The sequence below is a fragment of the Labeo rohita genome, chromosome 10 (assembly GCF_022985175.1).
Source record: "Labeo rohita strain BAU-BD-2019 chromosome 10, IGBB_LRoh.1.0, whole genome shotgun sequence".
Lineage (NCBI taxonomy): Eukaryota > Metazoa > Chordata > Actinopteri > Cypriniformes > Cyprinidae > Labeo > Labeo rohita.
Window position 1 is genome coordinate 2,208,962 of NC_066878.1, and position 13,634 is coordinate 2,222,595.

The following is a 13,634-nucleotide window of genomic DNA, read 5'->3' on the forward strand; positions in this document are numbered from 1 at the left end:
ATAAAATGGTAAAACAGAATTTTTTTTTAAATATTAGCATTGTATTTAAGTGTACTATAAAATAATTTTATTGTTTCTTAATACTAATTTTTAATTGAAAAATATAATAGTATATAATCACACTCTATTTATTATTTTGCTTATTTTTTTATTTTAAAAATGAACTAAAGTGCAATAATACTGTTATTACTATTATTAATGCTGCGTAAATGCTGTGTCTCAATCCTTAGGAATGGATCAATATGACAGGCTTCCTGTGTGCGTTGGGTGGCGTGTGTTTGCAGCAGAGGAACACGTCTGCTCTGGCCACCTATAGTCCTCCCATGGGCACTCTGAACGATCGCAAGGGCTCTATGGTGTCCATGGCCTCGTGTGAGGGGAACCCAGAGGCGCCCCTGAGTAGGTTTTTGGACCGTCTTTTGTCACTAATGGTGTGCAATCATGAGAAGGGCCATCAGATCCGCACTAACGTCAAAGACCTGGTGGGGCTGGAGCTCTGTCCAGCGCTCTATCCCATGCTGTTTAACAAACTCAAAAACAGCATCAGCAGATTCTTCGATGCCCAGGGCCCGGTGAGACAGCTAGCCATGTGATACCTTTTTTAAGCTGGTCAGATATCACTGGCATCAAACAGTATAGGTTCTTATGTCTCTGTGCTCATATGTTTAGGTGCCAATTAATGAGACCAACACACAGTTTGTGGAGCAGACCATCGCCATCATGAAGAACCTTCTGGACAACCATACGGAAGGAAGCTCAGAGCATCTGGGTCAAGCCAGCATTGAAACTATGATGCTTAACCTGGTCAGGCAAGTCATTTGTTTGCTTGTTAGTATCAGCGTTGTTGTGAAGATCATTCTTTAAATAAATATTTACAGATATGTTTGTCTGTCATCATTTACTGAACAGGAATTTTGAGAAGATTCTCCAGGGCTCTACAGTACAGTTTTTATTTCTGCTTTCCTGGTTGTGCTAGTAGTTTAGAATTTCTGATATAATATGATTTAATAAAAATTTTCAAAGTCACTAGTACTTTTTTTTGTAAAAACGTCTTTTAGGCTTATCAAGACTGCATTTATTTGATTAACAATGCATTAAAAACAGTAATATTGTGAAATATTATAATGGTTTAAAATATATATATATTTTTTTTTCCCCATGAAAATTTTTTTTTTTTTTTTTTTTTAAAGGATTCTTTGATGAAGAGAAAATTCTAAAATAAAATTTATAAAGTTAAATATTTTTTAAATTTAAAATTTTTATCAATTTAATTCATTTTTGCTAAATAAAAGAATTACATTTTCTGTTTTCTATTTATTTATTTACAGAAAAGTTTTTTTCAGGATTCTTTGAAAAGAAATGATAAATACAGCTATAAAGTTAAATATAAATATTTTGTAACATTATAAATGTCTTTATTGACAATACTAATTTAATTTATCCTTGCTAAATAAAAGTGTTTTTTCAGAATTCTTTGAATAGAAGTTATAAAATAAAGTTGAAATGTTGAATATAAATCTTTTGTGACATTATAAATGTCTTTACAGTCACTTGTCAATTTAATTCATCCTTTTTAAATAAAATATTACATTTTCTGTTATTTTTTTGCAAAAAAGTGTATTTTCAGGATTCTTCTGATGAAAAAAAAATTATAAAATACAGTTATAAAGTTAAATATAAATCTTTTGTAACATTATAAATGTATTTATTAACAGTTGTTACCAATTTAATTTATCCTTGCTAAATAAGTGTTTTTTTCAGGATTCTTTGAAGAATAGAAGTCATAAAATAAAGCTGAAATGTTAAATATAAATCTTTTGTAACATTGTAAATGTGTTTACTGTCATTTTTTTTATCAGTTTAATTCATCTTTGCTAAATAGTATTACATTTACATTTTATTATCATTACATGTATTACATTACATTTTATTACATTTTCTGGTATTTATTTATTTGCAGAAAAGTTTTTTTTTTTTAAAGATTCTTTGATGAATAGAAAGTTATAAAATAAAGATATAGTGTTAAATATAAGTCTTTTGTAACATTACAAATGCCTTTACTGTTGGTTAGATCAGTTTAATTCATCTTTGTGGAATAGAAGTATTAATTTCTTTCAAACAAACAATTTACTGATCCCAAAAAATGTACTGATTTTTAAAAAAAAATGCTGTCAAGATTATCATTCTTGCAATTTTGACAAAACGTCATGTATGTTACATTTGTTGTTGATTTCTTTGTGCTTAAAAGAGCATTTGTGTGCCTGTTTGTGTGTTATAGGTATGTGCATATTCTTGGCAACATGGTTCATGCCATCCAGATTAAAACCAAACTGTGCCAGCTGGTAGAGGTCATGATGGAGCGCAGAGATGACCTCTCTTTCTGCCAAGAGATGAAGTTCAGGTATAACAAAACACTACTGTAATCCTGCTATTTATTTGATAGTCAGATTATCTGCAATGTTTTATTTCTGCTCTGAAGATTCATCAGATTTCTGTGTGTCTCAGGAATAAGATGGTGGAGTATCTGACAGACTGGGTGATGGGAACATCCAATCAGGCAGCAGATGATGATGTGAAATGCCTCACAAGGTAGCATCCTTGTAAACACAGTATTTTCATTCAGATAGCGTCATTTATAATTTAATTTACTGATCAACCTTTATTTGACTTTTGGTCTGAGAAACCTTGATTAAGATTATATGTGCAATACAAATCCAAAACTGATTGACAGGGATCTGGATCAGGCGAGTATGGAAGCAGTGGTGTCTCTTCTGGCTGGGCTGCCCCTTCAGCCAGAGGAGGGGGATGGTGTGGAGCTGATGGAGGCCAAATCTCAACTCTTCCTAAAGTAAGATTCTCAAGTTCCATGTCAAAACCTAGGCCTCATAGTGTCCGGTCATGGGGTTTGTACTTCACCCTGCCCCTGCTGTCCTCCACAGGTACTTCACTCTGTTCATGAACCTGCTGAACGACTGCAGTGAGGTGGAGGACGAGGGTCAGCAGGTGGCTGGACGTAAGCGAGGGATGTCCAGGCGATTGGCATCGTTAAGGCACTGCACCGTCTTGGCCATGTCCAACCTGCTCAACGCCAACGTGGACAGCGGCCTTATGCACTCAATTGGTGGGAGTATCAAGCCATAAACCTTTAATCTAACACTTTACATTTATAAATTATTTTATTTATTTTACATTTTTAGATAATTTTATCTTATTTTAGTTAAGTATTTTAAATTTAATTTATTTTTCTTATTTATTTATTTTGCATTTCAGTTTTTTTAATCATTAAACCTTTTAACTCTGTCATAAGTAAAACGTAACCATGAGTAGTGATTTATTTATTTATTTATTTATTTTTTGTAGCAGCATATAGTAATATATGCAGTCACATTTTCAAACTTGCAACATTAACATTTTTGTTATTTTCATGTTTATTACTGTGAAGCTGCTTTGTCACAATTTGTATTGTATAAAATGAGTGAAATGCGACTTTCTCATACATATCATCAAACTTTGTGTGTCTGCCGCACTCTTGCAGGTCTGGGCTATCATAAGGACCTTCAAACCAGGGCTACCTTCATGGAGGTCCTCACTAAAATCCTGCAGCAGGGGACAGAGTTTGACACACTGGCGGAGACCGCGCTGGCTGATCGCTTTGAGAGGCTTGTGGAACTTGTCACAATGATGGGGGACCAGGGGGAGTTACCTATCGCCATGGCGCTGGCCAATGTGGTCCCTTGTTCACAGTGGGTGGGTACTTTATACCAATAATCTACATTTTTTTGCACAGTGCAATAGGAATAATTAAAGGACAAGTTCACTTCCAGAACAAAAATGTACAGATTATTTACTCACTCCCTTGCCATCCAAGATCTTAATATCTATCTTTCTTCAGTCGTAAAGAAATAGTTTTTTGAGGAAAACATTTCAGGATTTCTCTCCATATAATGAACTTCTATGTTGCCTGCGAGTTTGAACTTCCAAAATGTAGTTAAATGCAGATTCAAAAGGCTGTAAACGATCCCAGTCGAGGAAGAAGGGTCTTAACTAGCAAAACAGTTGGTTATTTTCTAAAAGGCCCTATCTTAAGACCCCTCTTCCTCGGCTGGCATCGTTTAGAGCCCTTTAAAGCTGCACTTAAACTGTATTTTGGAGGTTCAAACTCACGGGCACCATAAAAGTCCACTGTATGGAGAGAAAAAAAAACATAATTTCTTTATGACTGAAGAAAGAAAGACATAAACATCTTGGATGGCAAGGGGGTGAGTAAATTATCTGTAAATTTTAGTTCTGGAACTTCTGCTTTAATTCAGCTATGGTTATACCATATAGTACATACAATGTTTTTCACAATTCTTTATGCGACATATATTTGTAGAATTTTTTAATATACATTTTTTTTTAAATAAAAAAAGGATTGTAACGTTGACAATCTCAAGCTTGAATATCTCCCATTGATGTACAATAGTAGAATGTTTGCAAGTCAAAATCTAACCATCATTGATTATTTGCATACTGGTTTGTCAATGGTCTTATGCTATTATCATTCTCTTTATCTCTTTTTGTGGTTGGGTTTAATTTTCATATTATTTATTTCCTTTAATTCCTTATTTTATTTTAAAATCTTTTTGATTGGCTTCTCATGTTGATTATTTTTGATATTTCTGGTATTTCTGCTGTAGTTATGAAGAAGTTGCTTGTTTTGATTTTTTTTTTAATAAACATACTGGGATTATTGATATATTAATATATAAACATTTTATGATTGCAAAAGTTTCAAGAAATGTTCTTCAATATTAACAATACATTTTGAGGGGTGTGGGAGAGGAAAAAATATTTTATCTTGATGTATTTATTTAGATTACAGTTAGATTATTTTTATATAGTAATATTTTAATTTTAATACCCTAAATTTTATTTAAATTCCATTACGAAGTTCTGACCTAGCAAACACTGTACTTGCACTATTTGCAAGCACTTGAAAAAATGCAAAACAATTTGTTTCTTTTCTTTAAATGATTGTAACTTTTTTTTGAAAGTATTATTAGTAGTATAAAATGAAAAAATGCATTATTACTACTCAACACTTTCTTTAAAATTTTTTATTTGATTTTCTTTTTTTTTTTTTCTTTTCTTTTTACATTGGAAAGAAGTCTAAAGAAGGACAGCTGATAAATGCATTTTGTGATGCATTTTGAGTAGTGTGGAATTAATATTTATTGTTTTGTTTTGTTTTGTTTTGTTTTTCTTTTATCCGGTGCACTTACAAATGATTTTGGATGCGTGAGGCACTATATTTTCTATTTTAAAAATGTCAAAATCTGTGTATGATTTTACTGTAAGTCCTCAGTCTGAGTGGTCTTGTGTTTGGTCTTCTCAGGATGAACTGGCACGTGTTCTGGTGACTCTCTTTGATTCGAGGCATCTCCTGTATCAGCTCCTATGGAATATGTTCTCTAAGGAGGTGGAGTTGGCAGATTCCATGCAAACGCTGTTCCGCGGCAACAGCCTGGCCAGTAAAATCATGACGTTCTGCTTTAAGGTGCCTCTACGATTCCCCTGGCGTGCACTCAAGTCAAATGATCATTCAAAGAGGCAAATGATCCAGATTAAGTTAAGCTGTGAATTTCCTTCTTGGAACTCATGGAAACTTTCTTTTTCAGGTATATGGGGCCACGTATCTGCAGAAGTTGCTGGAGCCGTTGCTCAGGGCAGTGATCACGGGCACTGAGTGGCAGATGCTGAGCTTTGAGGTGGATCCCACCAGGTATCTGTCCAATGAACCTTTGAGTCAGTGATTTGCAGCTGGTGTGTTGGTGCAAATTCACCTGTCACTTGATAAAAGCTAGCCAAATTAGGCAGAAGGATCATGGACAGGTTGCAAAACATGCTGTCATCCCCAAACCACGAACAAAACTACGCAAAGTAAACGAGAATTTAAACCAGGCTCATTTAAATAGAGGTTCACTTGCGATGAGGATGAACTGGTTTGCCCCGACCACACAGTTTTGTGTGGTTAATAAAGATAGATGTGGTAAGTTTCTTCCAATTCAACTGGTATTTAGATATTAAATATTTTCCTACTCAGGTTAGCATATTACAGGGATAGTTCACATAAAAATGAAAATTTTGTCATTAGCTGCTCACCCTCATGTTGTTCCAAACCCTTAAGACCTTCATTCATCTTCAAAACACAAATTAAGATGATTTTGATGAAATCCGTGAGCTTTCTGACCCTGCATAGACAGCAAAGTAACTGACATGTTCAAGGCCCAGAAAGGTAGTAAGAACGGTTAAAATAGTCCATGTGGTTCATCGGTGGTTCGACCTTAATGTTATGAAGCTATAAGAATACTTTTTGTGCAAAGAAAACAAAAAACTACTTTATTCAACTATTTATTCTCCTTCTGTCAGTCTTTGATGCGTGTTCACGACAGTACCACAACGAATAAAATCATTCTTGTAGCTTCATAAAATTAAGGTTGAACCACTGATGTCACACTGACTATTTTAACAATGTCCTTACTACCTTTCTAATCCTTTTAATGTCTTAATTGCGTCGCTGTCTATGCAAGGTCAGAAAGCTCTGGGATTTCATCAAAAATATCTTAATTTGTGTTCTGGAGATGAAAGGTTTTAAGGGATTGAAATGTAGGGAACTATGATTTCCGCAATGCGGAAAACGCGGACAGAATTGCGGAATCCTGTCATGAAAACTGAATTTACTGAATAACGCGGAATGTCACGGAATTTGTTAAAGTTTGAATTAATTAATTAAAAGTAGGTCATTACACTTAAACCGGAATATGGACTAGTATCTATAAATATTATGGCGCAAAAATACCATTTAAATGTGAATCCTGCATGTCTCTGTTTTAATGAATGGAGCAGACAAGCGGTTTTGTTTACTACACACACTGAAGCACGCGTGACGCTCGCGCTGATTTCAGCATTTGACCGTTCCATTTTAGGAAATCTAGCGTCATATCATATACACAGAGAAATGTAAAGGTAGACACGGCAACCCGTCAAAATAAAAGTCCGGTTTAACTTGAAGACACTGTGCCAGAAATATATTACTACTATTACTTCTACTACTACTAAAATGAAACAAACATTTTTTTTTTTTATTTTTATAATCACACAACATTTCTTCCAAGTTTTAATTTTAATAGTAAATTCCCCTTTGTTTGCCAAAAAAGTTTGCTTAATTTTCAATAATTAAAAGATAAATGAAATTCATGTTTTATGCCTTTATTTGATAACCAGAACATTTTAAATACACAACACAGAATTTCTGAGGGTAAAAAAAACTTTCATAAGGCTATTTTAAGAATAAATTTGAATAAATTAAGTATGCATTCTAATAATTAGACATGCTAAAACACAGAATCAAATTCTAATTAACAATAAAACATGGTGAGAAAAAAATAAAACATTCCTTAGGGCCCTAAACATGTCGTTTTTGTTAAGCATTTAATAAATTGATGTGAAATTGTATAAGTTTCATGATTTTAAATTAATTAGAAATAAAATTTATTTTACCATTAAAAAGGAGTTGAGAAAAATTAAAATGGAAAAAAACTAAATTTGGAAAAAAATCAAACGGATTTCATAGGGCCCTAGAAATGACGTGAGGGTGAGTAATTAATGACAGAATTTTCATTTTTGGATGAACTATCACTGTAATAATTTTTGTATTATTGGGCCTGTACATTGTGATGTAAATATATTTTAATGTTTGATTTTAAAGACTTTTTTTGTGTACTTTTATATGATTAAACTATTTTGGTGCTGCATTGTTTCACCGCTTAAATATAAATAGTGTCATATTATCCATTAAATACTGCAGACATGCCCATGTGGTGTTCAGATTCAGGTTGGAGATGATTCTGTTGTGTTCTTCTTGCAGACTTGAGACCGGTGAGAATTTGGAGGAGAACCAGCGCAATCTGTTACGGATGACAGATCGCTTCTTTCAGGCCATAATCAGCTCATCTGGCGAGTTTCCTCCTCAGCTCCGCAGTGTTTGTCACTGTCTCTTTCAGGTGAGGTTGAAGAAACCTCTGAGGTGATTCCTCGGAGCACAAAGATGCCTAAAGGATATTAAACCAGTGTGGAGGTGGTTTCTGTGTATGTGTGTATCCCCATGTTAATGTGTGTGATGATATTACTAATTTCAAATATGCTTCAGTTTTGCTGTGGAGACTGACTGTTGTGTTAAACAGTTTAAAACCAACATTAAATCTAAATTTGCCATCTTAAAGGGATAGTTCAACCAAAATTGTAAATTCTGTCAGTGATTACTCACCCTCATGTCGTTCCAAACCCGTAAGACCTTCGTTCATCTTCAGAACACAAATTAAAATATTTTTGATGAAATCCGAGAGCTTTCTGATCCTGCATAGACAGCAACGCAACAGACACGTTCAAGGCCGAGAAAGGTAGTAAGGACATTGTCAAAATAGTCCATGCGACATCAGTGGCTCAACCTTAATTTAATGAAACTACAAGAATACTTTTTGTGCGTAAAGAAAAAAAAATAACAACTTCATTCAACAATTTATTCTCCTCCATGTCAAAAAGTATTCCCATAGTTTCAGAAGAGAGTTTTCATTTTTGGGTGAACTATCCCTTTAATGCATTTATCACAAATGAAATCAGAAAAAAGGCCTTTTGTAGTCTAAATAAATGTTATGGCTTATTTCAAATTTTTAAATCTGAATTGTGCTGAGACTGTAGAAGTGGTTTCTTTCAAATACGTATTTGACATCAGTTCCTGTGTGTGTGATGAAAAGGCCACACAGAGTATGCAAACCATTTTCTGCGCTTAACAAATTTGTGTAAGTAGTTTACAGGATTTCTGCATTGAAGTGTAATCATTTACCATAAGATGGTTTTACGAATGATTTATAAATTCATTCTGTTACCTATATGAGGAAACTTTTGCAGGTTAAACGGGTAAAAAAACACTAATTACTTATAAGTTTTATTGATCTATTTTAAAGAAATTTTTTTGTATTTAGCTAGGATGATCCATTAAAGTTAAATCAGAAGTGACATTTGTAATGTTAGAAAAGACTTTTCAATGCGTATTCTATGCGAGCCTAATATTTAGGAAGTGCGTACGTGTGTGTGTGTGTGTGTTAGCTTGTGCCATGACTTGTTTGTGCTCATTTCTGTTCTGTAGGCTACTTGTCACTCTCTCCTGTCTAAAGCATCTGTCAAAGACAGAAAGGAAGTGAGGAAAGCAGTAAGTGTGAATGGCGGACGTATCTGCTTCCTGTCTCGATTCACTTCATTAATCTGAGACTCTTGTGCACCTCTGGCCTGCATTACTGTCATTACATCAAATCATGTCTACTAATTTCCTGATTTTTGGCAAGCTGAAGCTTTCACTGAATGTACCTCTTAGCGCCAACACCAGGAAAAACAACAAAGTCTGTAGTTCCGGCCATCATCTTTGCATGAGCCGTCACTCTCAGAACTGAGGGTTGAAAATTAGCAGGGCGTTGAATGCAGTGGTGCATTGTGGGTAATGCAATTTGGTAACGAACTTCGCCCTTTCTGAATGCCAGAATGATTTTACGCTTGACCGTTCAACCTGAAACGTTTATTCTGAGTAAAACGCATTTCCCTGTAGTGCCATTTTAAATGCTTTGCCCTTCCCTTTTTTCTTCTCTAACACTCTTAAAGGTCACTGGTGAAGACCTCCGCCATCATGAGACTGTTTAACGGCTTCAAACTGCTTTCTACACTTTAACTCTAAAGCCTCTGGTGCCATTTCCTTCAGATAGTTCCCTCACAGAACCTCATGTTATTAACAGATACCATCATATGATCAACCGCTCCTCCAATAAACCAGAATTAAGCATGATTTGACTTTCATAATGTTCAGATGTATTAATCTTACTATGTTTTTTGGTTCTGGATTGGAGCTGTCCTAAAGAAATGGCATCATGGTACCTCAGCAATAAAATCCTTCTTTCACGTTCCTGTGTATTTCTGTGTTTTGGTTTCAGGTGGTGAGCCAGCGTTTCCCACAGAACAGTATTGGAGCTGTAGGTAGTGCCATGTTTCTGCGTTTCGTGAACCCGGCTATAGTTTCTCCATATGAGGCTGGGATTCTCGACAAAAAGCCTCCGCCCAGGATAGAAAGAGGCCTTAAACTCATGTCAAAGGTGAGAATTTTTGCATAGTGATGAAATTAATACTACTTTTATGAAAATTGTCCTTGCTGGAGAACAGGTGGTACCAGCTTATGTTGGCCAAGTTGGTTTTTGCTGGTTCCATACTGGTCTGCCAGGTCAAAACCAGGTCTGTGATGAGGAATGCCAACTGGGTCAACCATGTGGCAGGTTTTATTTAATCAATAAGCCACTAAAATATTAGCAGTAATGCTTAAAATCCACTTAATAGTTGTAAAATCACTGCCATGCATGGTCTTGCAGGGCTCTACGCTTACTTTTCTTTTTAGGAGCACTTGTGCTCCTAACTTTAAAAATTTAGGAGCTTAGTCAAAACTTTAAGAGCACCTTCTAATCAATAATTTAAAAATATGATCAAAAATTAGCCTTCCCGTTATGAAATGATATTTGACTCCTTAAAGTGACTTACAGGGGAATTTTGTTTTTACCTTTGTAATGGCATTTTTCTAACTTCTTAAAATTATTTAATCTTTTATGTCCAATTTTTTTTTAAATTATATTAAAAATTTTATAATTATATTTTATTATATTTATTTATAATATATTTTATAATTATAGCTTTTTTAAAATTTCAATTAAAACAACAGAATAAGAACAAGTAGAATGAGTTACTAATCAAATGAAATCAGCACTAACAAAATTAATTTGTACTACAGAGGTGGCACAGAAGAACACAAAAGTGGCTTGTAGGTGTATTTTCATGTTTAAAGAGGTTTAGAGGTGGCATGAGTGCAATCAAATTCATGAATTCATTTTGAGAATAATGTTTAAAATATCAAATTTTGAATATAGAAATAATGATTAAATGATTTAAATGATTGAAAAGATACTTAAAAAAGGGAACTAAAACTGCCAGTAGGTGACGGCAAGCCACTGGTTTAACTACTGAATCAATCATTTATTTGATTCGTTCGAACGGCTGATTTATTCAGGAATAAAGCAAGTAACTTTCTTTATGAATGGGAAATTGAATCATTGACTTACTAGATTTGTTTAAAAACGCATGTTCATTCATAAACAAAACACGGCTGTGTTTGAATGGAGATGCGCAGTGGCTCAGTTGTGACGACAAAATAAAGCAAATTCAGGCAATAGTGTTATAGTCAGTGTAAGTCACTGAATATTAACTTGTTTATTTAACTGTTATATTAAATCAGTATCTCATTTACAAACTCCCTTAAAAATCATTAAAAGCTGTCACTCATCTTAGTTCATTGCGATCTCACAAAGTTCCTTTATAATCAAGGAAGCTCTCTACACTGCACAATGAATCTCTTATTTACACTCTCTCTACACTTTGTTTGTGAAAGGATTCGTGAGATATGTCTGTGATACATTACTCAGCTTTGCAAAAACACGTAGAAGCCTTTAAAGCTCCCTTCTGCGCAAATATGCTGATCGGGTTATTCGCACTGGTGCTCTTATATATTTTTTTCATAGTCGCATGGTCATAGTAGTTTTCAGTCGTAAATGCACGTCGCACTGTAGAGCCCTGTCTTGAGTGTTTTATTGCTTATGAAAGACAACAAAGTTGTAGACAAAATGGAAAGATTTGGAGTTTTCCTTTTTATACAAACTCATATTTCATTTTTCACCTGTCTGCAGATCCTGCAAAGTATTGCCAACCATGTTTTGTTCACAAAAGAGGAGCACATGAGGCCATTTAATGACTTTGTGAAGAGCAATTTTGATGCAGCCAGAAAGTAAGAAAGCGATTAGTGGTCTTCAAGATTTAGATTCTGTCACCAGATAGTTTAAACTTTGGTTTTCCTTCTAGATTTTTCCTTGACATCGCTTCTGACTGTCCAGCGAGCGACTCTCTCAACCACAGCCTCTCCTTCATTAGTGATGGCAATGTTTTGGCCCTGCATAGGCTGCTGTGGAACAACCAAGAGAAAATTGGCCAGTATTTGTCTAGTAACAGGTGAGCAGGTCTGTGAAAGACTTGTGTTATCATCCAGCTCATGGGGTCAGTAATAGAGAGACAGTTTGGACATTTCTTAGGCTTAAATTCTTGGAATTGTACTCATTCAAATCTCTATATTTGTTTGGGAACTGATTTGCGTTTTTTACTTTCCCTTCTTGACTCGTTTCTCTTTGATCTTATTGCGTTGGTAGAACACTATCATTAAGTAACAGCTGTTTTGTTGAAATAATCATTCATCACTTTGACTGACTGGGTTGTATGTTGTCTGTCATGCTTTATATCTATCCCTCAGTAAAACATAGAGTTATTAATGATTCTCAGATTCACTTAGTGAAGTTTCAGTTAATCAGAAAATATTTTTCCAAACTCTTCAGGGATCATAAAGCTGTTGGAAGAAGGCCCTTTGATAAGATGGCCACCCTGCTTGCTTACCTGGGTCCCCCAGAACACAAACCTGTAGCAGATACTCATTGGTCCAGCCTAAATCTCACCAGCTCCAAATTTGAGGAGTTCATGACAAGGTAGAAAATACGACACTTATTTTATTTTATTTTATTTCAGTATGCACAGTATTTTTGTCTAGCAAAAAAAACTAAACATTCTCATAAAAGACTTTTGAGTTAGTTTTTCTACTATTAACTACTATTACTATTAACTACTCAAAAAATAAGTACACTGTACTTATTGTGTTCATATTGTATTGCAAAACACTTTTGCTGCTATTGAGGTGGGTTACGAGTAAGGTTATTAACAGGTTTTTAAGGGTGGGTTAAAGTGTAAAGGATTACACTGTTGTTCAAAAGATTTTTTAAAAAGAAGTTTATGCTCATCAAGGCTGCATTTATTTGATCAAAAATCATATTATTTCAATGAACAAAACTTGTTTTCTGTGTAAATATAATTTATTCCTGTGATGCAAAGATGAATTTTCAGCATCATTACTCCAGTCTTCAGTGTCACATGATTCTTCAGAAATCATTCTAAAATGCTGATTTATTATCAAAAGTGATAGCAAAGTCTTATATTGTTAGAAAAGATTTCTATTTTGAATAAATGCTGTTCTTTTTAACTTTTTTCTATAATTTTACTGATCACAAACTTTTAAACAGCAGTGTATACATGAAATTAATTATAGATGTAATTGCATGCAGTTTTTTTTAATATAAATACATTGTAAAAACATGTGTGTACATAATAAGTGAATTGTATCAATTATCATGTCATGATTAATTTAAATGTAAGCACATACGAGTTAAGGCCACTAAATATAAAGTGGGACCCAATTTTTTTGTTTATCTTATTTTAAGCCAAAACACCTCTTTCACTTCGCAGTTGATAATTGCAGTTCATAACCGTTTATATTCTTGTTTAGACACCAGGTGCATGAGAAAGAAGAGTTTAAAGCGCTGAAGACTCTTAACATCTTTTACCAGGCTGGAACGTCCAAAAACGGAAACCCCGTGTTTTACTATGTAACTCGCAGGTAAGACTTCATGACACCT

General features: G+C 34.2%; 1 protein-coding gene across 1 annotated transcript in view; it reads left to right on the top strand.

Annotated features, from left to right (window-relative positions):
* nf1b (neurofibromin 1b) overlaps positions 1-13,634 on the top strand; it is a 71,020-nt gene that overhangs the window by 14,602 nt on the left and 42,784 nt on the right. Inside the window, 16 exon segments of the mRNA XM_051121241.1 lie at positions 231-572; positions 670-809; positions 2,279-2,401; positions 2,506-2,589; positions 2,732-2,848; positions 2,940-3,121; positions 3,536-3,747; positions 5,378-5,539; positions 5,661-5,764; positions 7,910-8,045; positions 9,188-9,250; positions 10,020-10,178; positions 11,811-11,908; positions 11,983-12,129; positions 12,507-12,653; positions 13,505-13,615. Coding sequence (XP_050977198.1) covers positions 231-572; positions 670-809; positions 2,279-2,401; positions 2,506-2,589; positions 2,732-2,848; positions 2,940-3,121; positions 3,536-3,747; positions 5,378-5,539; positions 5,661-5,764; positions 7,910-8,045; positions 9,188-9,250; positions 10,020-10,178; positions 11,811-11,908; positions 11,983-12,129; positions 12,507-12,653; positions 13,505-13,615 — 2,327 coding nt within the window.